Below are 26,397 nucleotides of genomic sequence, written 5' to 3' on the forward strand. Positions count from 1 at the left end.
AGGGGATCAGGGTTATGGGGAGAAGGCAGGAGAATGGGGATGAGAAAATATCAGCCATGATTGAATGGCGGAGCAGACGCGATGGGCCGAGTGGCCTAATTCTGTTACTATGTCTTATGGACTCAAGTCCTGTGATTTCTGATAAGTTCAGGAGTCAAGACATCATTTACAAAACATTACAAAATTAAACCTTCCCAAGGCGAGATGAAAATGAAAAATTTTTTATCTGCTGGTGCGTTTTCCTGCAATTGGAAAGACACATGGATCAATTGAAGCTACATTTCCCTCAACTGCACGGAAGAATCCCACATTGCCACCACCAGTTGTCGCTCAGTTGTGGTCGGGGTAAGGCAGCAGTGTGAGGACACTGCTCCAGGAGTGAAAGCAACACCACACCCACACACACATCGTGAAGCAAGGTCAGAAACACAGAGCATGGCGGTTTTGTACAAAGCCGGGTACAGTGGCAGCTGATGTGGAAAAGGATCTGCCTTGCTCACCGTAAAGTCGATTTGATATATTAAAAATTTGCATGTGCTGCTGTTGCAGCGCAGGTTCGTCAGATCCTCTGCCCATCACCGCCCCGAGATATCACTAAAGTGCTTCCTTTCAAAGACCCGGCCACTGACGGAATGTGAAAATAACCTTTCCAATTGAATCCCCATTTTTCTCACTACGCCCAGAGACTCTCCACAGTGGACAATGGTCAGGGTTTGTTATAACTGCAACACAACTGGAAAGCTATTCCCCCCTCCACCCCAGCCATTCTCCGTCTTCCCCCACCACCACCAATTCCAGGGAATGGTCAGAAAGAGGAACTTCCTATCCGGCTGTCAAACTGCAGGAGTGACCCAGAGTGAGGGTCTCACAGTGCCCACCACCTTGAACATGAGATGTGATGAGGAGGAGGTTAAAAAAAAAATGGAGCAGTCCCAAATGGTTATTCAGTAACATTACTGCTTGCTTTCCCCAACCCTGTCACACCATTCCCCAGTTGCACACAGACGTGGATTACTCTGGAAACTCTAAGACTAACCCCGGCAATGATTCAGTGTGCAGTTTTACACGGCCCTGTCCTGCCTCAATCGTCTGCCACGATCGAGAGAGCTCGCAGATCATTAAGTTTGGCTTCGTTCTCCTTTTCGCGTTGCTCGTCAGTTTTCCCCTGCTGTTCAATCTGACCAGTGAGGTCGCCAAATATCTTGGACATCTCGGTATAGTACACAACCTGCAACAGAAACAGAAGTGGAATGTGAGCCCGATATTCCCATCCCTCATCCTTGCCGCGTGATCAATCTGCCACCCTCAACAACAACATTCAAAGGAAGCTTGCCCGTTTTACCATTTTAAATTCTCATCCTCGTTTCAAATCCCTCCGTGTCCTCGTCCCCGCCCTATCCCTGTAATCTCAAAATGCCCCAAGATCTCGGTGCTCATCCAATTCAGGTCTTCTGCGCACACCCAATTTTAATCCCTCCCCCACTGGTGGCCGTCCCATCGACTGTCTGGAGCCTAAACTCTGGATTTCCCACCATCTCTCTTTCTTCGTTCAGCGTTTTGTTTGGCACCTGCCTCTCTGGCCAAGCTATCTGCCCCATTATCTGTCTTCGTGGAGCCTGACTTCCCTTCATAATGCGCCGGAAAAGCACCTTGGTATCTTGTTGAAGGTGCCATATAAATCCAAGTTGTTGTTGCTGCGCTGTGCTGCCTCAGCTTTGAGTGCCAAGTCTACGGGGAAGCCACAATGATATGGTGTGCTGTACACAAGTCATATTGTTGACTGAGTGAGTGCTGCGGCATCGACTGACAGATTGGGCCTCCTGAAACCAGCTTACAGCCAGACCAGTACATCTTAAATGTGCTCACTGTTGTAATGTAGGGAATGTGGCAGCAAATGTACGCACAGCAGACACTCACAAAGAGCAAACAGTCTGTTTCAGCGCTAAATATCGGTGCAGGACACTGGGGACAAGTCACCAGTCTTCCTCAAAATAGTGGCCACGGGACCGGATCTCACCCGAAGGCTGGTACCTCTCCCAGTGCCACACTGGGGTGCCAGCCTGCGTTCTGTGCTCGAGCCTCTGGAATGGAGAACTGAACTCACAACCTCCTGACTCCTGAGGGGACTGTGCTGCCAACCAGGCCACGGCAATCACCTTCATCGGGACAGTCAACTCTGCTCAAGTCACGCAAGGGGAATTGTGGGCCGTCACCTAGCTGAGTTTTTCAATGCTATCTTACATTCAGAAAGTATGAAAGTAGAGCTGCCAGGGCCTATTTTCAGCCCTCTGAACCCGCCCCAGCATGCAACGAGAGCTGGAATTCCCTCGACCAACCTCAGCTTGAGAAGCTCCTTAAATCCCAGTGCGTTTTGGGTCATCCGACCTCATTCCTTATGTGACTTGGTGCCTTTGTTTACTTCAAGAAACTGCTGTGAGGCGCCTTGGGACATTTCATTACACGAAAGGCACAGCGTAAACCTAATTTGCTGTTGTACAGGTACCAGATCCCGTTTCCGGCAAGCTCGGGACCGGACCTGTGCTGGATTTGGGGGATTTGATGGGTTTGGAGTCCTCGGCCCAGCGTGCAATTAAAACACGCAAAATAAAGTTTGAAAAATAAAAGAAATTCATGCGTTTTATTCCCATTGTTATCCTGGACGGCAGCTTTGAACACAGCATGTTTTCTTGTCAGCTGGATTTCGGGATACATAATAATAATCACTTATTGTCACAAGTAGGCTTCAATTAATTTACTGTGAAAAGCCCCGACGATGCACGATTCGGGGGCTTGGTGATGGGAATGCTAAAGCAACCCAACTGCAGTTCTGTGGAAGCCAGAAGAAAAATGTGCAACACCCTGCACTTATCTCATTGTCGATAATCTGGGGAACTCACAGAAACAAGAAGTCTGACACCCCCTCACACTTCACAAGATTGTTTACAACACACAACCTTCAAGTTGCCTGACAGGATGTGGAATGACCTTTCTGAAAGCAGACGGGTGTCAGTCCAAAAGAACTAAAGTCATCAAGATCAACCATCAAGATCAGCCTTCCCTTCAGTCGGTACATCACTGAAGATCAGCCAGCCAGAGCTGGGACAAGCATCTCGCAAATTCATCATCTCTGCCACAAAGTATTCTCGGTTTGAGGAACACACTGGCCTCCCCACCATGAGACGGGACTCCAGACTGCTCAAAGTTCACGGTCGCTGAGTCAAAGGCAAGGAAAGAAACCAAGTCTCTTTTGAACCCTCCCAGCCCCTCGAAGTGGGGTCACCATAATAATACAGTGAATAAGCAGCAGGTGAAGACATAAGTAGTGACAACTGCGAATGAGGGAGAAGCTGGTCGCAACTCTGGATCCATTCTGATTACTTCCCAGGGTGATGAGGATGATGTCAACGCGATAACGGTGACCAAGTATCAAAGCAATCGGTTGCACGCCGAGTGCTTCTTTATGATCAGCTGAGTGAAGGGGGAAAACCCATCAAATAATATCCTCCAGATGTGACTGATGTGAGGCTGATGTGACTCTCAGCCCTCTTTCAAATAAGGCTAGTGGACACAACAGGAGATCTTCCCGGGCAGCTCCGAGTGACATATCCCCGAGTGTGGTGACCATAACCTACCCTGACTGTCTGAGTAGCCGAAACAAGGGGGGGGGGAGCGGGCTGGGGGGGGTTTATTGGGGAAAAAAAGGGAATGTGAGGGAAACTGAAGACAATGGTGACCGGGAGCGTGGGGACGGACTGAACTCAGCTGTTCCCCACCGGGCCGGAAGATTGGAACTGGCTGTTATGTGGAACACAGCAATTGCAGGTCAAGGCAGCAGTGGACATTCCCAAGCTCACCATGATCAAACGAAAAAGGCAGACAGAACCCCCCACTGGCATTTGGCAGGTAAAAAAACGAGCAAGAATCCGCACCGAGATTCAATTCTAATTTTTAATGATTTTTTTTTTTCCCAAAGGCAGCATTTAACGCGAGTCCAACCAACCGCTGAACAGATAATAAGTCAGGTCAGAACTGTGCAGCATTATCCGTTTCATTTTGAGAGGGGGAACCGTTAAACTTGCAGGTTTCTCTAACTTCACATTCGCTTGATATTTGTTGGCGAGGCAGCATTGGTAAATCAATACTTAACTGTATTGACAAACAAATTCAGATGAGGAATGAGTTGCTGCAGACAGTCAGAAATGAAGAGCTTTGATTTCAGTCCTCACTCCAAAGGAACAAATATGGATTCTGTGCATTCGGCATTGGAATATTCTGATCTGCCCCCTTGATTATTTGAAGAAAAACTGCGCCAGGCACAGGGGAGGCATTTCAAGATTTTTCCGCCTAACAAGATCAAGAACACAATATATCCTCATGTGACATCATCGGAATCCAACATCCATTTCTTTATTGGGTGCAATTTTGAAAACAAGAACTGGAGAATGTGGAGCAGGAGAGCATTCATCCCATTGAGTTTACCCCGCCAGTCAACAAGACCATGGCTGATGTGATTGTGGCTTTCACTCCTGCCTGTTCCCCGTAACCCTGAACTCCCTTGTCGATCAAAAATCCATCCCATTCAGCCTTCAATATAGTCAATGAACCAGTTTCCACTGCTCCCAAGGGAAGGGAATTCCACAGATTAGTGAAAAATAAATTCTCCTCTCCTCAGTCTCAAATGGAAATATTTTTTAAACTGTGACCCCCGAGTTCTGGACTCCCCCACAAGGGGCAATATCCTTTTCAGCCTTTATACTGCCTCGTCCCCATAGAATCTTATATATGCTTCTATAAGATCACCTCTCACTCTTCTAAGCTCCAATGGGTGTAGGGTCAACCTACTCAACTGTCAATTGAGAGTTTCCAAACTCCACTCACAAAAGCACGCTTTAAAATCTTCTTTCACATTTCCATTAGCAGCATGCATTCCAAAATCCAGTCTTGGTTTTCCACGTGACTCGTTCAAACAAAACATCCACCCAACAGCGAAGCCAGTGTCCAGGTTCTAGACTACCCCCTTTAGGATTTTTATGCAAACCGTTCACAATTGCTTTAAATAGTGATTCCCAGACTATTAAAAATGGCATCAAACCTTTGATTTACCTCTGAGGTCTGCTTTCCCACTTTAAATCTGGTTACAATAATTGTCTCTTTAACTCGGAGCACTTGGTTTACTCTTCCTTGAATTCTTCTGAACAATACCTTGGTCTCTGTTCTCCTAACTTCAGTCAACTTATTCCCTGGTTATCTGGACATTTATTTGGGAAGCCTGCTTCTTTGCATCTCCCATCCTGTCCAGTCTCTCTTCTGGCAGAATTGAGAGATGTTCACTCCCTGGTGGCCTTCTCCAACTGCAATATATCCAGCTAAAACTAAAACTTAATAGCTTTTCTACCTTACAAGTCTCTCAGTTGCCAAGCAACCACGACTCATGTATTTAGTCTTCACATCGTAGCCATCCCTGGTCACAACAGAAACACAGTTGGAACTGAAACAACTCCCACACATAGAAACACCTTTGTTCAGCATGAACCTAACCAAAGGTTTAGCCCTTGTTTCCACATTAATGAAACGCAGTTAAAACTATGAAATTACCTTTGTTGACCTAACACCTCCCTCTTTCAAAGAAATAAATCTTCAGAGTGATGAATTATTTACACTGATGTTACACTCCCTTTACACAAACTTCACATTACAAATATCTCATCACATAACTTATTGTATCATACAGGTACAGTTTTCTTTGTTCACAGTTACACATATTATATAGTTTCAATGATTTCACCAAAAGAAACACTTTCACAGCATCATCAGAATCTATACATGGCAATATTGTCAGAACTTCAGCCTCATGTTTCTTCTGATTTCCAATTTCCAACTCAGAAAATAATATTTCATATAAGTCAACAGTGTAATTGTCCTTTTTGTCACTTGTCGACATAGCCCCACTCTCAAACCACTTCCCAAATCCGCCAGCGGTAAATTTGCATTCCGATTTAACAGGCAAAATGTCATATTTGTGCATCGCCATCTCCTATCTTCCCTTGTCAAAAGCTCTTTCAGTTGTTTCAAGAAGGTTGTTAAGATGTTTGTGTTCACTCACAATGCTATCATATTCCTGTTTGGTTGTTCTTTGAACTTCTCGTGATCTTGTTTCTCCCACTTTCATTTCAAACACGTTCCTTTGAATTCTGTTTGAGCCATGTCAATTACGTCCCCTCTCTCAAGTTTCACAGTGCGTTCTGAACCTTCCATCGTTTTTGAACCATTTTTAAACTTTCCTTCTCATGGCGCAGGGCACTGCCCTGGGCTTGGAAAAGCGAGGTGCGGCCCGAGGATCTACGTACAACTTCACAGCAGTATCACACAATGTGCGATTCCATCTCTGAACATGTCTTAACAACACTCTCGGTCACCTTAGTGTGCTTGACACAGTTCAGAGAGACTTTGCTGAGCCAGTCACGCCCAAGGAAACTCGGTCCCTCCCCCTCAACAGATAACAGTAAAACAATTGGACAGCAGAAAGGCTTATAAAAGTACTCTCTGTACTCTCTGGAACAACGAGTAAGGTAAAACTCCTCCCTTTGAAACAAAACAGCCAGGAGCTCCAATAGCCTGGCTTCCTTCGCCAGTACGCAAATGATTCTCTGAACTATCTTGGGATCTATCCCCTTTCTCGTGCATTCTGAAAGAGCATGTTTCACCTGTACCACGGCAACAGTTTTAACAGCCATTTCTTTTTCAGGTGCTTTCTTTCCTATTACTGCAACTGGTCTTCCATTTCATTGCCAACAATTTGCCCGACTATGCCCCGCTTTGTTACAGTGGGAACACTTCGGCCTCTGAATGTCACTTCCGCCCTCAGCACATTCCCTTTTTGATCTGAGCTGAAATTTCCTGACCATTCCCAACTGCACCATCTCTTCCTTGACTATTTTTTTTTTTTTCTCCTTCCCACTTCCCACCCTTCTCATGTTTAAAAGGATGACGGAAAAAGGTTTGGTTCTATGGACCCTTCTTTGGCATTGCTATTCCTGCTCCGGTTCCTTTCCAGCAGGGACCAGCTTCTGACAAGAAGCTTCCCAATTACTTCAATTGGGATACCTGTTCCTGCTGCTGACCATTAATCTACTTTTCCATCGATATCTCCACCAATCTGTAGTCTTTTTTACATCAACTTTCAGCACTTTATTCAATATACCCATTGGTATCTGCAGATCTCCTGTTCTCCTAACCACTAAAGTCTGGTCATCAAATCTCTTCCTGAATGAACATTGCCTTGGATACACACGTGTGTTCAAAATGACGGTGCGATGCTCTTCAGATTTCATGGCTTCATCTCCAATGGGACAATTATGCTCCTCCCAAAGCCTTCCAGCCATTCTCTCTTTGTGTCCCTCTCATCTCACAGGTTAACCAATTCCCTTGTTGCCTTCTCTCTCTGGGTCTTTTAAAAAAATCATTCCTGCCGGGATCCCCCATCGCATCCATCCGATTTTCCTGCCTTCATTTCTTCCAACACTCAAAAACGCTTCACATGTCAAAAGATCAGGTCCAAAGCCATCCCGGAAAATGTCTTCTTCTTTCCCGGCTCTTAGCTCTGATGGCTTGCCACCTTTGTCACACGGGTCTGCAGTGTGACTTGGGATTGTCCGGCTCTACAGGGCTGAAGCGTGGACCTTGAGAAAAGTGGACATCCAAAGACGAGAAATCTGCAAAACGTGGCTCTGGAGCGAGCTGGTGGGACAGAAAGCAAGAGTAACGAAGAGGTTCTCAGGATGGTAGAGGAGGGAATATCCTTTTTCTGTATCGTCAAGAAAAGGCAACACGGTTAGAGATTGGCCTGATGCAGACCAAAAGGAGGAAAGACGAACGATGATGTTGGACAACTTGAAGTTTGAAATGAAAGACTGTCCCAAGCAATGGAACGGGATGGTGTTAGACCGTGGCGTGTGCAGAAATGAACAGAGATCTGCCCCGTTATCACGTTTCATCAACTTTAATACATTAAACACAGCTGCTTCAATGATGGCCACAACTTTATAGGAACACGAATATCATTTATACAACGATGAGGTTTGGAATTGAGATTTGACCTTGATGGACCCAATGGCCCCTATCTGGCCACGTTGACTGTATGACTCCCAACATCACATGACAAACCTCAAAATACTTGACATCAATGGCAATAAAGAGTATGGTGAAATGATCAGTGCCCCCCTCACCCTGCCACCTGAAGACTGGTGTACAGCGTTTGACACAATGCAACCAAAAGGCCACCACACAACCAGAGGCAAGATTCAGTTTTAATAATCAGAGTGAAGATTCTTTGACTGTTAAACGCGACATGTCTTTTTATCTCTAGTGCAGCGATGACAGAAAGGCTCGAATCACGCCGTGAAACCTCACCACATTTTCTCAGGACAAAAGGCAGTGACATTTCTCACACTGGTCAGGACATCCCGCCGTGCTTGACAATACTCCCACTCTGTGAAGGGTGGTCACTGTTAAAATGTCGGAAATAGAGCAGCCATTTTTACACAGCAAACTCTCACAAATAGCCATGTGAGAGGGACCAGCTTTTCTCAGTGATGTTGGTGGAAGGGTAAATGTGGGCGCAGACAGCAGTGAGAAGTGGTATTGCACCGTGAGCATCAGCCCTGAAGGAGACTTGAACCCACAAGCTTTTGATTCAGGGCTGAGAGTGCTGCCCACTGACCCACAGCCAACACATACAAGTCAGCCCCATAAAATGCAACTGCTGTTATATTAATAACAGGCACGACGAAAACAAGTAAACAGGACAACCTGCTTGGAGAACGACAAACGTGGGTCAAGTACAAGACTCACATCTTACATCCACCGAGCAATGCTTCCAACACAATAATACGCACGCCCTTCTCGAGCCCAGATTTTAGTCGGACGTGAATGGGAATTCCATGCCGCGTACTGCTTCGGGTCTGAATGGAGGTGATCAACCTCAGGCTGGGCGACTGCTCCGCTAACACCTCCAGTCAGTCTGCAAGCATGGCCCTGAGCTAGTCCAGTTTCGGGGTAAATTTAGCAAGCCCGGCACTTGACTGCACTTTAAAAGCTCCTGAAGACACGTCTGTGAGCGTTGCCATCATTTGGCAGAAAGGTCTGTACACACATACACAAGCTGGGTGAGGGAGGCCACAAGCTCCGCGGTTTGCACAGGCCTCCAGAAATATCAAAAGAACTGCTGTTTTGTGTTTGTTTTTCAAACTTTTATTCCACACTTCAGTTTGAGCCAACAGGAAATTGCAGGGAGAAACAGGGATCGAGTTTAGTGAGTGACTCACAGGAGGAACGAGGGGGCTCAATCTCCTTTTCCTGATTAAAAAAAAAAGATATTTAAATCTTTACATGTCAGACCGAGTAATTATTGAATCTGGATATCTTGGCTGAAGACTTTCTTTAAATAGCCCTTGGACGCAATGGGTTTTCTTCAGAACGATTATGCATCTTGGTTTGCTTTGCAAAGTTGACACTAAGTGGTTTACAAATCAACGGATTGAAAACCATCAGCTCCAGTCCAGCCTGCCAGCTGCCTCCAGATTACAGCTTTGATGGTGAAATGTGCTCACAAGGCACTTTCTTCATCACTTTCAAATGCACAGAGTTTAAAAACTTGAAATCAGGATCTCTCTCAACGAATAGAAAGGAATAGCCAATGCCTTCAGCATTCACTCTATCTCCAATACTCACTTTCCTTTCTCCAATGTTGAAGTGCATCATTGCTCAATAGGGCTTGATCCCTCCAGACTTGCTCAATAGCCATATCCACAGCACCGAGACTATAAACAACGTCATGACCAAGGTGCACTTGTCCTGCTGACTGCCTGGAAGTCTACTCTCTGGTCCCTCCATCTTCCGCTCAATTCACACATCCACCATGGCACGCAACTCGACTTGTCCGCCTCCTCATTTGGTCCGACAGGCACCTTCTCCAACTGCTTTTCCACTCTGAAGGCTGAGTAAGTTGACGCACCCTTCCAGCTCGCTGTTGGCAAAGCCCACCCTGACATCTGGCACATCTGGGTCCCGCTCCACCATGCCCAGAGATGTGTAACCCTGCTGTAAAGCTCCACCTCGAGCTCATCTCAGAACCATGGAATTCCTACAGTGCAGAAGGAGTCCATTTGGCCCATCGGGTCTGCATCAACCCCAGGGAACCCTACTTAGTTAGGCCCACTCCCCTGACCTATCCCCATAACCCCACCGAACCTTTGCACACTAAGGGGAAATCTCACATGGCCTATCCACCCAAGCTGCACATCGTTAGACTGTGAGAAGGAAGCAAAGCACCCGGAGACGCAGACACGGGGAGAACGTGCAAACTCCACAGTCACCCGAGGCCGGAACTGAACCCGGGTCCCTGGCGCTGTGAGGCAGCAGTGCTAACCACTGTGCCACCGTTTCGATCCAGCACTCTTCTCCCACTTGTTAACCTGAGCTGCTGTTGATCATTGAAGAACAACGCCCATCCCCACCGTGATTTCTCCCCTCCACCCTGCTCTTGGTGTCTTGCTCTTCAGACCTGTCCTGCCCTTCTCCTTCCCAAACTCACTATCTTCACAAATGATAGCTCATTCCAAATAGTACAGGCTAAACCCACCCATATAAATGTGAGGCAAGCACCGAGCGAACAGACCAAGTCCCTCAGAAGGGGGTAACATGACTCTACCTGCTCCAGCCATACAGTCCCACAGGTAGCTGCCACTCTTTGTCAGTGGTCTAGCCTTAGTCACCCACTCCCTCTGCTCGGTGAGCATTCCTTCAGTCACTATTCACATCTCGCCTCGAACTCTCTCTTTCATGATCCCGTCCCCGTTTCACAATGTATTCTTAATAGATTCAGAGTCTTGCAACCGTAGGTAACAATTTCAATCTCGTGCCTTTAGACCATAAGACACAGGAGCAGAATCAGGCCACTCGGCCCATCGAGTCTGCTCCGCCATTCAATCATGGCTGATATTTTTCTCATCCCCATTCTCCTGCCTTCTCCCCATAACCCCTGACCCCCTTATTAATCAAGAACCTATCTATCTCTGTCTTAAAGACACTCAGTGATTTGGCCTCCACAGCCTTCTGCGGCAAAGACTTCCACAGATTCACCACCCTCTGGCTGAAGAAATTCCTCCTCATCTCTGTTTTAAAGAATCGTCCCTTTAGTCTGAGATTGTGTCCTCTGCTTCTAGTTTTTCCTCCCAGTGGAAACATCCTCTCCATGTCCACTCTATCCAGGCCTCCTGTTTCAAAAAAATCCCCCCTCATCCTTCTAAACTCCAACGAGTACAGGCCCAGAGTCCTCAACCGTTCCTAATGGTTGCAATCTGGAAAATAAGGAGATTTACAGATTTCCTCCTTAAATTCCTGCAATAAACTGAGGGAGAGGTTTTTATTTCCAGGTCAGTGAACAGCATGTCCATTTCCCTCTGATTCATGGAACCCTGAAAGGGGCGACATTAATTGTGTCACACCAACTAATGTGTGACTGGAAGGGACCATTTTCGACCCGGCTGCAAGCTCGGTCACCAAGTCTTAGAAACTTAACGCATTTACTCCTTCGTTCATCAGGCGCATCATTGAGCTAACTGGGAGACCCCGCTGCAGGAGCTGTGTTGATATTTCTTGTGCAAACACAGACACATAGAGAGAGAGAGTTAAACCAAAATTTCTCATCAACCTTCTCCAACGTGGAGATGTGGGAGCTTTCCCCAACTTATCCTTCTGAAGGCGCAACGTCCCTCACTGGGGTTTAGTTCCAGTGGTGACAGCAGGCCAGTCGCACATCAGCACTGACACAGAATGCTAACCAGATGATATCGCATGCACAGCCTAATGCTGGTCCACAAACATGCACTTGCAGGGGGTATGCAGACTCCCTGACGCAGAGGGAGAAAGAAGCCAGGTTAATGACAGAGATGCTATCCCGCTGCCCCTAACCTAAGATATAACCCAGCTCAACGCAGACACATCTCACAACTGAAAAGCCTACCCGTGAGATACAAGGACGTGGCTCTCTTTCAGTTTAGTTCCGAAAATAATCTGATTATATCCTTTGCTGGAAGTTTTGGCTGAAGTTGTTGTATGGGAGGTGGGGAACTCTGGTGACCAAACAGACGGGACTCGAAACAACCAGAGCTGCGGGCTGTTTATTTTGCTGACTTTACTGGCCCGATATTACAAAGTGCTAAACACTGAACAATTCTGATCTCTGAAATATATATTTTTTTCCCACATCAATGAAACTTAGAACACAATTATTCAAAAGTATGTGAAATCCCAAGCCCTCCAGGTAACTACATTTGCCTTCCTGTTTGACTCTCGTTCATTACACTGGCAAAAGAAATGGCCTGATGGGAGAATTTATTTGCCAATTTCGAATGACTGTTCAGTGTTCCCTCTTTGTCTGAAAAAGCGACAAAAGACATTTCAATTGCACCTTCCCTCGCGGTTCCTCATCTCGAATGTTATGCTAGCATCGCTTGCTGCTTTCACATAAAAGAGGCCAGAAGCTGCCAATTTGCATTCAAAATTATGGAGCTCCCTCCCCCCCCCCCCCCCCCCCCCCAGTGCACGGATTGGTGCAAAGTGTATTGTTCCATGGCAACGTGCGGGCAAGACTGACCGGGGGAGGAGAGGATCCTGTTATAATTCGCAGCGTCTCACCAGTCCCCAATGGGTTGTTTGAAGCTCCGCATGCCAGCTCCGATGTTGTTCTTCCAGCTCCTCTTTCTCTCCTCATCTCTGGCGCGGTCATCAGAGGACCTGTCTCCCCGCTCAACAGGAGACAAGGGGGGGGGGTGGAGAAGAATAAACACTTAACCGCTCAGAAGTACCTCAAGCCCCACGCATGCATAGGCTGTTTCAACAATTGCACAGGCCAGGTGACAAATCGATCTCGTGTAGGCTGTGATTACCTACTGCCTTCGATGCCCTTACGCAGAGGGATCGTACAAAGCTGGTGAGCAAGGTCTACGGCCAAAGTGTTGCTGCTTTTTAAATGCTTATTACACTGCAGTTGAACAGCATGCATGTGAACAGCAAGCATCACTTCAGCCAGCAGCAGTTCGGAACCAGTGGAATGACTTCAACTTTTAGCAGGATCAGTAGTGGCTGCTCAGAGAAACGCTGATAGTTCTCGCACCACACGGCCGCCATCTATTCCATTCCACACAGACAAATCTCTTCAGCCTCGACTGAACTTGCCTCTTGGAAGATCTGGGCCAAGCACCTTTCGTCCCACACAATTACACTGCTCACATCGTCTCCGGCTACCTACTGACGGTAGTGTGGGCTGCAGTGAGTAATACTGCTGTGACTGAGCTGGTGAACTTCATCCAACCCACATTCAGGAAAACATCGGGTATCCTGATCACATCTCGAAGAAATGCCCTGTTGCTGAACCCCCCCCCACCCCAAACCCAGCTGAGCTCAAATTTTACCCCGACTGACTTCCTTCTGTTTTTCGCTGACAGTTTTATAAAAGATTTCCGAAAAAGTCAGGACGGCGAATAGTTGTCGAACACTGCTGCCCCGTCAAAAGAAAAATTAACAGGTTTCAATCTCGACGGATAAAATGACCAAAAGTTCATTGTCTGCCACCTCTATTTCTAAACAGGTCGAACGGATGTTTTGTTCTTGTTTGCTGGTGTTGACAGTGAGAGTGGCGCGAGGAATGGGGACAGATCAGAGAGAACCAGCAGCAGAATCTACCAAGCACGCCTCAAGAGAGTCGTCGTGAGGTCAGGGAGTTTCTCCAGAGTGGGTGGGGAGATTTTCAGCTGGCTGGGTGAGTGGGTGGGTGGTTGCCACGCTGCTTTGCTTTAGTTCAGGGGATTCACCGCAGGGGACAGGCAAACCCAAGGCAGTCCAGAGAAGCACCACACGCCTGATCTGGAGTATCCGTGCAAACAGAGAGTGGAGGAATTTGGGATTTTTGTAGGAAGTGGCCGAAACAGAAGCAGACAAAAGTTTCAGGAAGTGGGAAATCTTCTACAAACAAAAAACTAAACCATGACAGAAAGGCTGGTGACAAAGCGGAGGCCATTCAGCCCTCGAGCATATTCCCACCGTTCAGCTGGATCATGGCTTAACTGTATCTTAACTCCATCTTCCCAGCTTGCCTCCAGAATCACTTCGCCTGATTAAAAATCCCTCCGCTTTGAAATCTCCAGTTGACGCCCAGCCTCAGCAGCTCTTTGGGCGTTGGGGTAAGAGAGACTTCTAGATTTCCATCACTCTGTGTGTGAAGAGGTGCTTCCTGACATCACCCATGAATAGCCCGGCTCCAATTTGAAGTTACACCTTCTCAACTCCCCCAGCAGAGAAATTGTTCATCAACTGCTTGGATCATCTGAAACAGTTGCATTAGCTGACTCCTGAATCTGCCTGGTCTCTGCACCCAGTCATCATAAATGTAACCCTTTTCGCCCCTGCTTTATTCCGAGTAAGCTGTGCAGCGCGCTCTCCAAGGCGAACATAACCTCGCTGAGGTGCAGCGTCAAGAATTAGTTACTCTAAATGAAGGATACCCAGAGCTTTCGAAACGCCAGTATCCCTTCCGGCCCCCTCGACATAAAGGGCAGTGTTTCATCCACCTTTTAAATTGTTTTTTAAAAAAAACTTATTCACAAACGTTTTCGGTGATTTCTTGAACTTGGACTCACAAGAAATGGCAGGGAAATAGTTAACCTTCCGATACGAGGAGCCAAACTAGCCAACTGGGTTTTGTACAGGAGCAGAGGACAAGCAAATTAAACCAGCTCTGATTCATGCTCCAAGCGTCGCACCTGAATTCCAAAATTAAACCTTCCATGATGAAACTGAAGACCGACCTCAGAATGAAATCAGTCAAGACTTTGAGGCAGCACGGTAGCACAAGTGATTAGCACTGTGGCTTCACAGCGCCAGGGTCCCAGGTTCGATTCCCCGCTGGGTCACTGTCTGTGCGGAGTTTGCACGTTCTCCCCGTGTCCGCGTGGGTTTCCTCCGGGTGCTCCGGTTTCCTCCCACAGTCCAAAGACGTGCAGGTTAGGTGGATTGGCCATGCTAAATTACCCGTAGTGTCCATAAGGGTTGGGAGGGGTTATTGGGTTGCGGGGATAAGGTGGAAGTGAGGGATTAATGTGGGTCGGTGCAGACTCGATGGGCCGAATGGCCTCCTTCTGCACTGTATGTTCTATGTAATAAAAGACTTGTTTCCTGAGAGAACCATTCTCCCGAGCAGCTAACAGATTATTTTTTTTGAAATGGTAAAGCAAATCCCAATGTTGCATGCATTAAACATTTTCCAGAAAAAATCAGAATCAAAAATCAATCGCAGAATATTAAACTGCAGAAAGCAAACAAGTTCACACAAACTCAAAAGGGGCTTCTGAAAGGTAAATGAAGATAAAGAATTACTGCTTCCGTTCTTGCGGAGTGTCGTGATGAGTGCAAGATTTAAAACTTTGACAGCATGTCACCTCTGTCAGCAACAGTGGAAGTATTTCCATGGACCGGCGAGTTGGCAACCGGAGGGCTGGAGTTGAAGAATGCCACCAGGAAAACGAAAGGAGAGGTCAGCAGAACGTTTTTCGGAGAGTGGGCTGTTTGGTGATGGAACGCCCCAGCAGAACACGTGACGGAGGCAGACTCTGCCATTGTTTTGAAAAGGCAATGCGGATCAGTTTCTGAAGAGGAATAGCATTAAATGAAAAATGAAAATCGCTTATTGTCACAAGTAGGCTTCAAATGAAGTTACTGTGAAAAGCCCCTAGTCGCCACATTCCGGTGCCTGTTCGGGGAGGCTGTTACGGGAATCGAACCGTGCTGCTGGCCTGCCTCGGTCTGCTTTCAAAGCCAGCGATTTAGCCCTGTGCTAAACAGCCCCTAAAAGCGATGGGGCAAGGGCATGCAGATTGGGATCACAGGGTCGCAGTTTCAGAGGGTTGTCACAGACGTGATGGGTCGAACGGCCTCTTGCCCTGCTATAAACCTGTACAGTAGGAGTAGCAGTACAGGAAGAGGGGATAAGATTTTGTTTTTGTTGGGGCAGAGTGTCGGGAATGCTGCTGACTCCTATTTCACTACAGTCCCAACATGCTCTGAGGACACGACAGGGGCATTGACATGACCACCGAATCCGAGGATCTTTGCACAAGAGAATTAAATGAAACCTTCATCAGGAAATGTCTCCTAGATAGAGGCCACCTTATTTCTCTTACCGGTGATGGCTCAGCACCCACATTCTCTATCTGCAGGTAAGGATTGTTTTGGATGCTGAGATTAGGGCAGTGGCTGGCAACCTGCGGCCTGAGGCCCAGATGTGGCCCTCCTGGGTTCTGAGTATGACCCACGAGACAGCTGGTTGCCCGCTGCCCATGCGCAAGGCCGCCACCTTCCGCTGATTCCCGTCCGTGCGGTGTTTTTCCTGCCGGTTTGACTGATTCACGCGTAAAGCGAGGGTGAGTGAAGTGAGGAGCGTCCTGATTGCTCACAACATTGAGTGTGAGAGCCGCGCACTCCCTCTGTGGCCAAAATGGGAATATTTCTCCCATTTTACCATTTGCAGTTGACGGTTCTATTAATATCTAAACGATTCAGCATTTTCTAGAAGTCATTATGAAATATTCAGCGTGTATTAAATGTATTTAATCTTATTCATGGAGTCAGGGTCAGTGAACGAGCCCCATTCCAACCTTGCGGACACTGAGATGACGGAGGGTCACTCTCCCGGCCCACTCACCAGCCTCGGTTGCCCATCACTGCTTTAGGGACTGGGATAACTGACCAAATGCATTTCACTTGGACCATGGAATAGCTGAAGAGGAGACCACAGAGTCTTGTTAGTTAACCAACTGAAGCAAAGATCGATAGAAGTCAGCAAGTCTTGCATTTGGACACCAAGGGCCGGATCCTCCGTTTCGCCGGCAGCAGCACTCGCGCCCAGGGATTTGCCGAGGGCGTGGGGGTGCCCGCCATGGGAAACCCCACTGGCCGGTTCCCGGACAGAGGATCCCGCTGCCGGCGAGGGCGTGCCACGCCAGAAAATCCCACCCCAAGCCTTTCACAAAGGCCCCAACAAACCGCAGCATGACAATGGCCTAATCAAATCAAGTTGGTGAAGAGATATATTGTCCAGGACACCAGGGAGAACTGCCCTACTCCTCACTGAGCACCTCGTCCACGTTAAAGCACAGACAGTTTGGCATCTCATCTGTCAGACAGCACCTTCAACACTGCAGAACTCCCTCAGCCCTGCACTGGAAAGTCAGCCTGCATTGTGTGCTCTGGAGTAGAACTTGACTCGAGGCCTCAGTCAAAGATTTGTTTGATCAAGTTTAGTTTAAATTTAATCTTATCAAAGGTTTGTTTCAGATTGCTCCAGCACAGAGACAATGGACCAAGCGGACTCTCTCTGCACTGTAAGCTCATTGTGTCTTGGGCTCCTGCACCTGAACTGTGGGTAGAGCCTCAATGTTCTGGCTCGGAGTTTCCCCATTTCGGCTCTCCCTCATGAAAGACAACCAATTCCAAGGTGGACAGAGACATTCGTAGAATCGCAGATGGAGAAGCTGAAGTTCAGAATGTGTAACTGCGTCAGGTCGTGGGATCATGAACAGGAGATCCTGTGGAGGCGGGGGAACTCTGGGGCGGCATATCACTGTTCAGAGAAATCAAACTAACATCAAAACCACCTGGAAGGAGCCCAGGGCAGGCCACCAATCTCAGGCTGCTGTGATCTAAACTAGGCATATTCCCTCGGTGGGGGAGAAGGGGAGGTGAAGGCACGGAAGGGCCAAATGGCCTCATTGAGTGTGAGATGATTCTGAGAGATGGAGAGTGAGGGTGGAAGATGATGATTGCCCTGTGTGATGGGAGAGTTGTCAATGCAGTGTGATGGTGGATATGTTGGTCAGTGCATGAGGCAGGGGAAAGCAAGAAGCAGCGATGGAGGGTGGTGCTGTGATTAAGTTTTTAAGTAAAGTTGTATTGAAGTACGGTTTATCATGCGGGTTACAGAAGGGTGAAGCAGGCCCAAATCCAGCAGGAACCCGTCCATTTGGTCAGCTGGAGATGTTGGATTTAGCCACACCAAATGCAGGAGGGTCTGAGGACAAGGAAAAGCCTAAAGATGTCTGCAGCCTGAAAATAGCCAGGCATGCAGTACAACACAGCGATAGGCCTGCGCTCACGGTTAACTTCCATGTTGCTGTTCGAAGCAACCAGGTATGATTATTGCTGGTGGTTAGGGGTCGACTGCACTTGGACCACAATTTGCTTTCATAGCTAAGATATCGGGGTACTTTAAAACTTCAAACAAAATCATTTGGTCAAAGGTACAATATAAAGTGCTACTGAACAAATACATAATTGCCTCCAACAATTTGAAAGAAAGATGGCAAAGGCAAGAGAAAGGCTGGAAGGAGGCGGCACGATGGCCCAGTGGTTAGCACTGCAGCCTCACGACGGCGAGGTCCCAGGTTCGAATCCCGGCCCCGGGTCACTGTCCGTGTGGAGTTTGCACATTCTCCCCGTGGCTGTGTGGGTCTCACCCCCACAACCCAAAAGATGTGCAGGGGAGGTGGATTGGCTACGCTAAATTGCCCCGAAACTGGAAGAAAAGAATTGGTTATTCTGAATTTAAGAAAAGGAAGCCTGGACAGTGAGCCTGACAAGTCTGCATGGGGGAATGGCCAATGTAGAAAATTACAACACGGAAAGGCTGGCAGCAAAACGTCAACTCAAGTGGCACAAATCGGACTTATTTATTTGACACAGCAGAAATAGTGGTGGCTCCTGGTCAGTCCCTGGGAAGATTAATGACTGGTCCGCTGAGCTAAAACGTTGACATTCTGACACAAGCTGCACCTGAACAGCGAGATTAATAGCTGCAAATAGGAGTCCATACCCGCGCATTCTGTCACACTGCGCGTTGATGTGCTAACATGCTCCCCATCATGGAAACATCATGGATTAAATGAGCCAAGGAATGCCGCTTGAAGAGAATATGCCATCAATCTAATCTCATTTCGATAAAGTACGAGTGCTGGCAGCGCAGAAAAGGATTAAAGAGAACTCATCAATATTGTGACAGCATGAGGAACCATATTAGTGGCACACACCGAGGAGGCAGAAAAACAGGACACTAGGACTCATCAGAGGCAATTAGACTGGTTTCAATTCCACTGTATCTTAAAATGAATGATTAAACAAGGTGTTGAGTCCATCTTGGCATTCAGTTTGACCACGGGAGCTCCAGTGTGGCATTGCAGCAATTTTATACCTCCTCAAATTAAGATCAAGAGTTTTCCTGTTCTTAAATGGAGCGCTGCAATTCTTTAATGCATTCAGAGCCATGTATTTATTAAGTGGCAGTTTCTCGGAGCTGACAGGCAGTAGCAGTAGGACACTGCGTTCCAAACAATCTGTCTAAGCACTGGGTCACAGCTTCAGGGCAATCCACATTAACTATCTCCGTCACAAAATGTTGCTCACACTAATTGCAGCCATTCTTTGGTTTGAAATTGTACAGACAGACTCACTTTAAACCCTGCTCCCCACCAATAAACTCCGTCTCTCCTCGAAACCTCCTTACTGGGGGGGGGGGTGACCCTCCGCTGCCCTGCCGAAGTGACCATTTCATTTGAGTTTGATTTTGAAGCAAGGAGGAGATAACAGTGGAGAGAATGGCAATGTGCGGCAATGCCCCCCCCCTCTGAGCAGTACCCGATGGGGCAACACAGGATGGCAGGGGATGATGTGGAAATAGGAGGGAAGGTGTGTAATTTACTTCTGCCCCCAGCTGGATAGCCACAGGACCCACCAGAGGGTCGGGAAGCTGCTTTTAAAAAGGTTTCTGACAGTACTGGTGCTGTGGCTCCTCAGTATGCAGCAACGGGAAACTCCAGGCTCCCCTGCAGGGGAGATCCCACAAGCCAACTCGAAAGGCCGTCTCAGCTCCAACCGCAGATACCTGCACTGACGCCACAGGGACCAACGGGGCTGTGTTCTCACACACGTTGTCAGTGAGCATGACAAGAATACGCTGGTACGATACTGCAGTCTCCCACCGCGGCGGTCAGAAGCCTGATTGTGCACAGAGAGGATGCAGAAAGCAGGCTGTCACTGTCACAGCGTCAGAGATGTAACCCTCTCAGCTCGAGACCATCCAGCCAACTTATACCCTATCTGAAGGTGTGGCAAGAGATTAGGCTTGCGTTTGAATGGTGCACAATTGCAACACGGGCCCGCAGTGATAACGCAACAAAGGCTCACGCACACACATATGGAGCACAGGTTGTAAATAAAACGATGCAAGCACTGAAGTTGTTGTGTACACAGACATTGTTTTTGGCAAGGCTTGGATGTGGTTTTGCTGAGGGGACCTGAATGGGAGCTGTGTGAGTTGACAGGCACAGAGAAGGTCTGTGCCTGCTGTTTATTTGTGTTGGCAAGGAGAATGACTCAGACAGGACTGTTCAAACAGTGACAGGATGTGATGATCAGAAGGTCTCCTGTATCCTACGCTAACAAATGGGTTCTTGCACTGTGTCGCGGTGTCATCCTCCAAAACGAAGGCACTTCTCTGTCTGATCCCACCATCCTTCCACTGGCGATCATCGATTCATCACACACAGCACAACCATCCATTCAATCCTCAGTGAACAGTGTAGCAGAGCAGCTCCCCAGCAATACCAGCACCTGGAGCAAGCCCTCCAAATCTCACCTGCTTTCTATCAGGGGCTATGCCCTGCCAGTTGGTGTGATCAGGAAGTTCACAGATCTCATCGTAAGACATACATGAACGGACCCAGCAATAGAATCATAGAATTTACAGTACAGAAGGAGGCCATTCGGCCCATCGAGTCTGCACCGGCCCCTGGAAACAGCACCCCACTTAAGCTCACACCTCCACCCTATCCCCGTAACTCCACCTCACCTTTTTCTTTTGGACACTAAGGGCAATTTACCATGGCCATTGCACCTAACCTGCACATCTTTGGACTGTGGGAGGAAACCCACGCAGACACGGGGAGAACGTGCAGACTCCGCACAGACAGTGACCCAAGACGGGAATCAAACCTGGGTCCCTGGAGCTGTGAAGCAACAGTGCTAACCAATAACTTGGAGGGTGCAGCTGACGGTTACAACAGGGACAGTCACAAGATGAATCCAGGAAATTGTGCAAAACAGTCAAACTGCAGGGCCCAGTCATTGTAGGTTTTACCTTGAGAATGGGGTGAAGGTGTTTTCCCCAGGGAATAAACCATCAGTGCTACACTGTGCCTCTTGGCATTCAGGAACCCATCACTGCCACCATACAAACAGCAACCTCAAGTGTCCTGTTCTCCCATCTGACCGAGCTCTGTGCCTCGTGGGAACTGACTTCCAGCATGCGATTCAACTCATTGGGAACAAAGTCCTACAGCGAGCGCGTTTAGCCGTGTTTCCAGGGGCTCGCAGCGGCGCGAAACACAGGGTTACTCAATGCGACCTTCATTGTATCGGGGGCCTCAGCGGGGAAGGTGCGGCCGAGGCTCCACGTTGTCCCATTTTGTCCACTGAGGAGCTCCGCTCGCTGGAACCCCTCAGTGTAGTGAGAGATCGGGGAAGCCATTTTTCAATGTTATCCCGATCTCTGGGCCCCCTGACATGCCCCCCCCAGCCCGAACGCACTGTGTCTCCTCAGCATTATATTGACGGCCCTATTTCCACTGATAGGAAGACCAAATACCGTAGGCTGCTTCAGCGGAAGACTACAGGAGTGAGGGATGACGAAGGAAGAAAAGTCAGCTAATTAGCCAAGAATTTAAATGAAAAAGGAAAGTCAGACTGATGGATACACAGCAAATCGTTCTGGTCAAGGACAGCATTCTTAATTCCTTTTATATTGAATATTTAAAAAAATTAATTTACAGTACCCAATTATCTTTTTTCCAATGAAGGGGCAATTTAACGTGGCCAATCCACCTACCCTGCCTGCCTTTGGGTTGTGGGGGCGAAACCCACGCAGACACGGGGAGAATGCGCAAACTCCACACGGTATATTGAATATTTAGTGGATAGTGTGCTCTTCCCAAGGACTGGGGCATGGCCTCCTTCTACAATGTGAATTCTATCATCTCACCACTATTTTCCAGCACGATGGACAATGCAAAAAAGATAAGTGGCTATTAAACGCAAGAATGATGAAATAAATATGGAGGCAAGAAAAAGCTCTCGCCAAGCCACAAAGCTGCAACTCCGACTTGGTATCGAGGTGAGGAGGGGTACTCGATCTCCACGCGGGGCAGCAGTGCTGCATGCCTGGAAGCAGGTACAATTCAGGCTGAGTGGGGTATACACTATCTGTGAACACATGCCGAATAAGAACAAACGGCAGTCAGAAATATACCAAGGGAAGATATACTCACTTCACCAGTAAATGGGCCAAGTCTGTATCTAGGTTAAGTACGTGCGTGTACATGAAATCCAGAGGTCTGTCTTTCGAAAACTACAAGGCTACAGAACTGGTCCGCCCATTTCCCCCTGAGGATGCATTTGTTAACTTCAGCTGGAGGTAAACGATACTGAGCACACGTCGTGTGCCATTTTCTGTGACGAGGAGTGCAGTGGAACAGAGGGTACGGCGCTGGAATCAGAGTGCCTGACGCGGCACTGTGTCTCTTCGGGAGGTCAAAGACTGGCCACCGCACAGCGGAAACATGAAGCCTGCACCGAATCCCCATATTAAAGATTGGGGGACATGTTATATAACAGAGGCATCGGGCCCAGTTTCTGTGCGGAACCCACTCACGCTACTCCCCACCAACTCGACATTTTTGCTGAGAATTTCCGAGCCTTTGCACAGCCCTCAGAAAGCTAACGCTTTCTAAGAAACTCTGGCCGATTCAAACTGCATAAACAGGAAGCTTCGGCAAGACTAGGTCATCGAGAATATCAGCTTGAAGCGACGGGACTGCCCCCCCCCCCCCATGCTACCAGCCCCTTGCGAAACAACACAGCTATTGTTTTCTAATTTCATCCCAGTTTTCAATTTGACCTCGTTTACCTGAGCTCGTTTACCCAGCTCCCATCGCAGAGTCTGATGCGCAAACCAACTTTCACTCTGCGATTTTTGGACTGTTGGAAGGAGCAGTCGGGAGGATAAATGTGGAAACTGCAAAAATAAACCTGCAAGTGTTCACTCCACTGCACTCCCACACAGGGGGGAAATGTCCAACCTGCCTTGCACAACCACCTGTTTCCCACAGTACGTTTTTCAAATAAAGTGACATCTAGTGGCTGAATGAGCTGTCGCTTTTGCCAAAAAATAAGCACAAGTTAAGAGGGCTTCCAAGCGCAGTAACAATGGCAAATATTTGTAGCCAGATATGCAGTGGAGAATCCTTGAATAAGTCAGTGGCATTTCCTCCAGCCATTCTGATCAGCATGCAACATTTCAAAGTTTCCACACAACACCTAACTTGGAACGGTAGTGTGCACTGAGAAGGGAGCTCGGAGCCCAGTGACAGGCCAGTGAAACAGACAGGCATGGGGCAGAAGAGATTGAATGCAGAAAAGTGTGTGAACTGATGCATTTTGGAAGGAAAAATGAGGGGATTATAAACCAGAGACGAGATGCAGAAAGATCATTTGACACAAGTTGGGGGTCACAGAGTCGTTACGGTGCAGAAGGAGGCCATTCGGCCCAGTGTCTGTACCGGCCCTCCAAACGAGCATCATGACTTAGTGGCACTTTTCACCCGTCCCCCTGCACAATGTTTCTATTCACATCAGCCATCCAATGCCCTCCTGAATGCCTCGATTAAACCTGCCTACACCACACTTCCAGGCTGTGCATTTCAGCACCCCCCACCCCAAACCACCCACTGCGCGAATAACCTGCTTTGAAAAATCACATTTGCTCCTTTTGCCAACCACTTTAAGTCTGTTCCCTCTCGTTCTCAATCCTTTTCCGAGCAGGAACAGTTTCTCTACTCTGTCCAGCGCCCTCACCATTTTGAACATCTCGATCAAATCTCCTCTTACCCGTCTTCTCTCCATGGAGAGCAGTCCCAACCTCTCCAATCTATCCTCACAACTGAAGTTTCTCATCACTGGAACCACTCTTCTTAACCTCTCCAATGTGTTCACATCCTTCCTACAGTGTGGAGCCCATAACTGGGCACAATGTTCCAGCTGAGGTCTGACTCATGTCTTGTATAAATTCAGCACGACCTCCTCGCTCTTGTGCTCTGTTGCGATCTGGAATATGCTGCTTGAAAGGGCCACGGAAGCAGATTCAATGATAACTTTCGGAAGTGATTTGGATGGACACTTTAAGGGGAGTAAATTGCAGGGCGACAAGAAAGGAGCAGGGAGAGTGGGACAACCTAGTTTGTTTTTTTCAAAGCATCAGCACAGATCCAATGGGATGGCTGCCCCCTGCCTCCGTGCTTGCAGATTCTACCTGCTGGATGAGGTTAAGAACAGCTGGCTCTGGGCCAGCACGGCAGCGCAGTGGTTAGCACTGCTGCCTCACACCGCCGAGGACCCGGGTTCGATCCTGGCCAATACAGGACAAAGAGGGACCATTCAGCCGATCACGGCTGTGCTGCCTGTTTTCAGTCAGCCCCACTTTCCCTATTCTTTTGCCCCATTTCCAAGTATTTATCCAACTCCCCTTTGACGGTGACGACTGATCTGCTGGCAACGTTCTTCCTTGGCAGCTTCCAGATCACATCAGCTCGCTGCTGCTTAATGATCTTTCCCCCTCATCTCCCCCTTGGGCTAGTTTTGCCGATCGTCCGAACATAGCACGCTGCCGAAAGTGTATTCCCTCAACAGAAAGGCACTTTCACCACATGAATTCATTCGTTTATTTGTCGCAAATGGCACAGGCGAAAAGCAAAGAGACCCCAAATCGTGAGCTCACACTTCATCGAGACTGAGCCTCGAGTGGTCCACGTGATTATAGTGACCGAAAGGTTTGACTTTTACGTCAGTGCTTCCCACCCCCTCACACAGGAAAGGAGAAGTATTCCACACACGCAGGAAGCAACCTTTGAATACAAACCAAACTTTCCAACTAATCGAGGACCAACTTTCACACAAGGACAAAAAAAAAGGAATTACTGAGACACCGCACACAGAACTTTACTAACATTTAAAAAAACCACAACAACATGTTTCGTCACAGCCAACGACCAACCTCGCCCACAATCTGCTGACAACGCAAGGATTATGCAAATGCCGAGTGCAGAAGGAGCAGCCCCGATCGCTCAATGCTGAATTTGTGCTGAGATGCTTCTTATTTGCACAGAGGAATCCACACATTCCAGGCAGAAGGACAAGACTGAATGAAGGTGACCCAAGTCCAAGACCTCAATCCCGCTCACTCAGGCAGATCTCCCAACGCTGTCGTTCAAAATAAAACGGGAGGAATAAATTCTGAGCCCACTGCTGCACACACAAATTTTCCTGTCTGGTCTTTGCTGACCGTTTCACAGGGACCGCAGCTTGCTCTAAACCAAACAGCTTCTCTTCATGGGCATTGTTTCGTAATTTAAACGAACAACGACACAGATACATTACTTCCTCCCCTTCTGACGCACCTTACGCACCTCACCATCACCTCCTTGAGGACAACAAAGGATGGGTCTGCCCAGCGATGCCCACGTCCCAAAGTGAATTAAAAAACACCCGTTGTGTCAACGCTGGTCTTGTCTCTTCATTTTGAGAACTTCCCATTTGTTCCCACCATAAATGAACACCTGAACTGTGCCTGAGAGTGGGGAGCCTTCGAGTCGGAAGACTGCGTGTTCAAGTCTCTCTCTGGAGGCCTCAGCGCAAAGTCTAGGCTAACACTCCCGGTGCAGCACTGAGGGAGTGCTGCACTGTCTGAGGTGCCACCTGATTAAACACAGAACCAGACGTCCCTCTCAGGTGGAGGTGAGAGATTCGACAGTGTCCTGGATAATGTTTATAACACCGCGACAGATTATCTGGTGATAGTTACTGCTGTGTGCAAATTAGCTGCCACAACCCCGCATTTGAAAAGCTCATTTGGATGTAAAGGTTCTTCCTTTTCTTGAATTTTCAGCACGGCTGAATATGCTACACTTGGATGGGAGTTTGGTTAAATCACACTTAGGACATGGTACGCAGTTCTGGCTGACACATTATAAAAAGGATTTAAAGGCACGGAAGATGATGTTGCCATGATGGTAACAGGACTTGTGAGGACACAGCGATCAGGAAAGGAACAGGCTGGGTCTCCTTTCTCTTGGCGAGTGAATGTTGAGGCATTGATGGAATAACGGTCTTGGAAATTACGAGAGGCTTTGATAGAATCAACAGAGAGGGGAATGTTCCCATTCGCAGAGTGAAACGGGAGGCATG

The 26,397-nt window shown here is 48.0% G+C and overlaps 1 protein-coding gene across 2 annotated transcripts in view; it reads right to left on the reverse strand.

Moving 5' to 3' along the window:
- Nucleotides 1–205: 205 nt before the first annotated feature.
- bin3 (bridging integrator 3) overlaps nt 206–26,397 on the reverse strand; it is a 135,572-nt gene continuing 109,380 nt past the window's right edge. For both annotated transcript variants that reach the window (XM_072485585.1, XM_072485586.1), the window contains exon 9: nt 206–1,228. In XM_072485585.1, coding sequence (XP_072341686.1) covers nt 1,082–1,228 — 147 coding nt within the window. In that variant the 3' untranslated portion in view covers nt 206–1,081. The remainder of the gene's footprint in view (nt 1,229–26,397) is intronic.

This window comes from Scyliorhinus torazame, chromosome 20 (assembly GCF_047496885.1).
Source record: "Scyliorhinus torazame isolate Kashiwa2021f chromosome 20, sScyTor2.1, whole genome shotgun sequence".
NCBI lineage: Eukaryota > Metazoa > Chordata > Chondrichthyes > Carcharhiniformes > Scyliorhinidae > Scyliorhinus > Scyliorhinus torazame.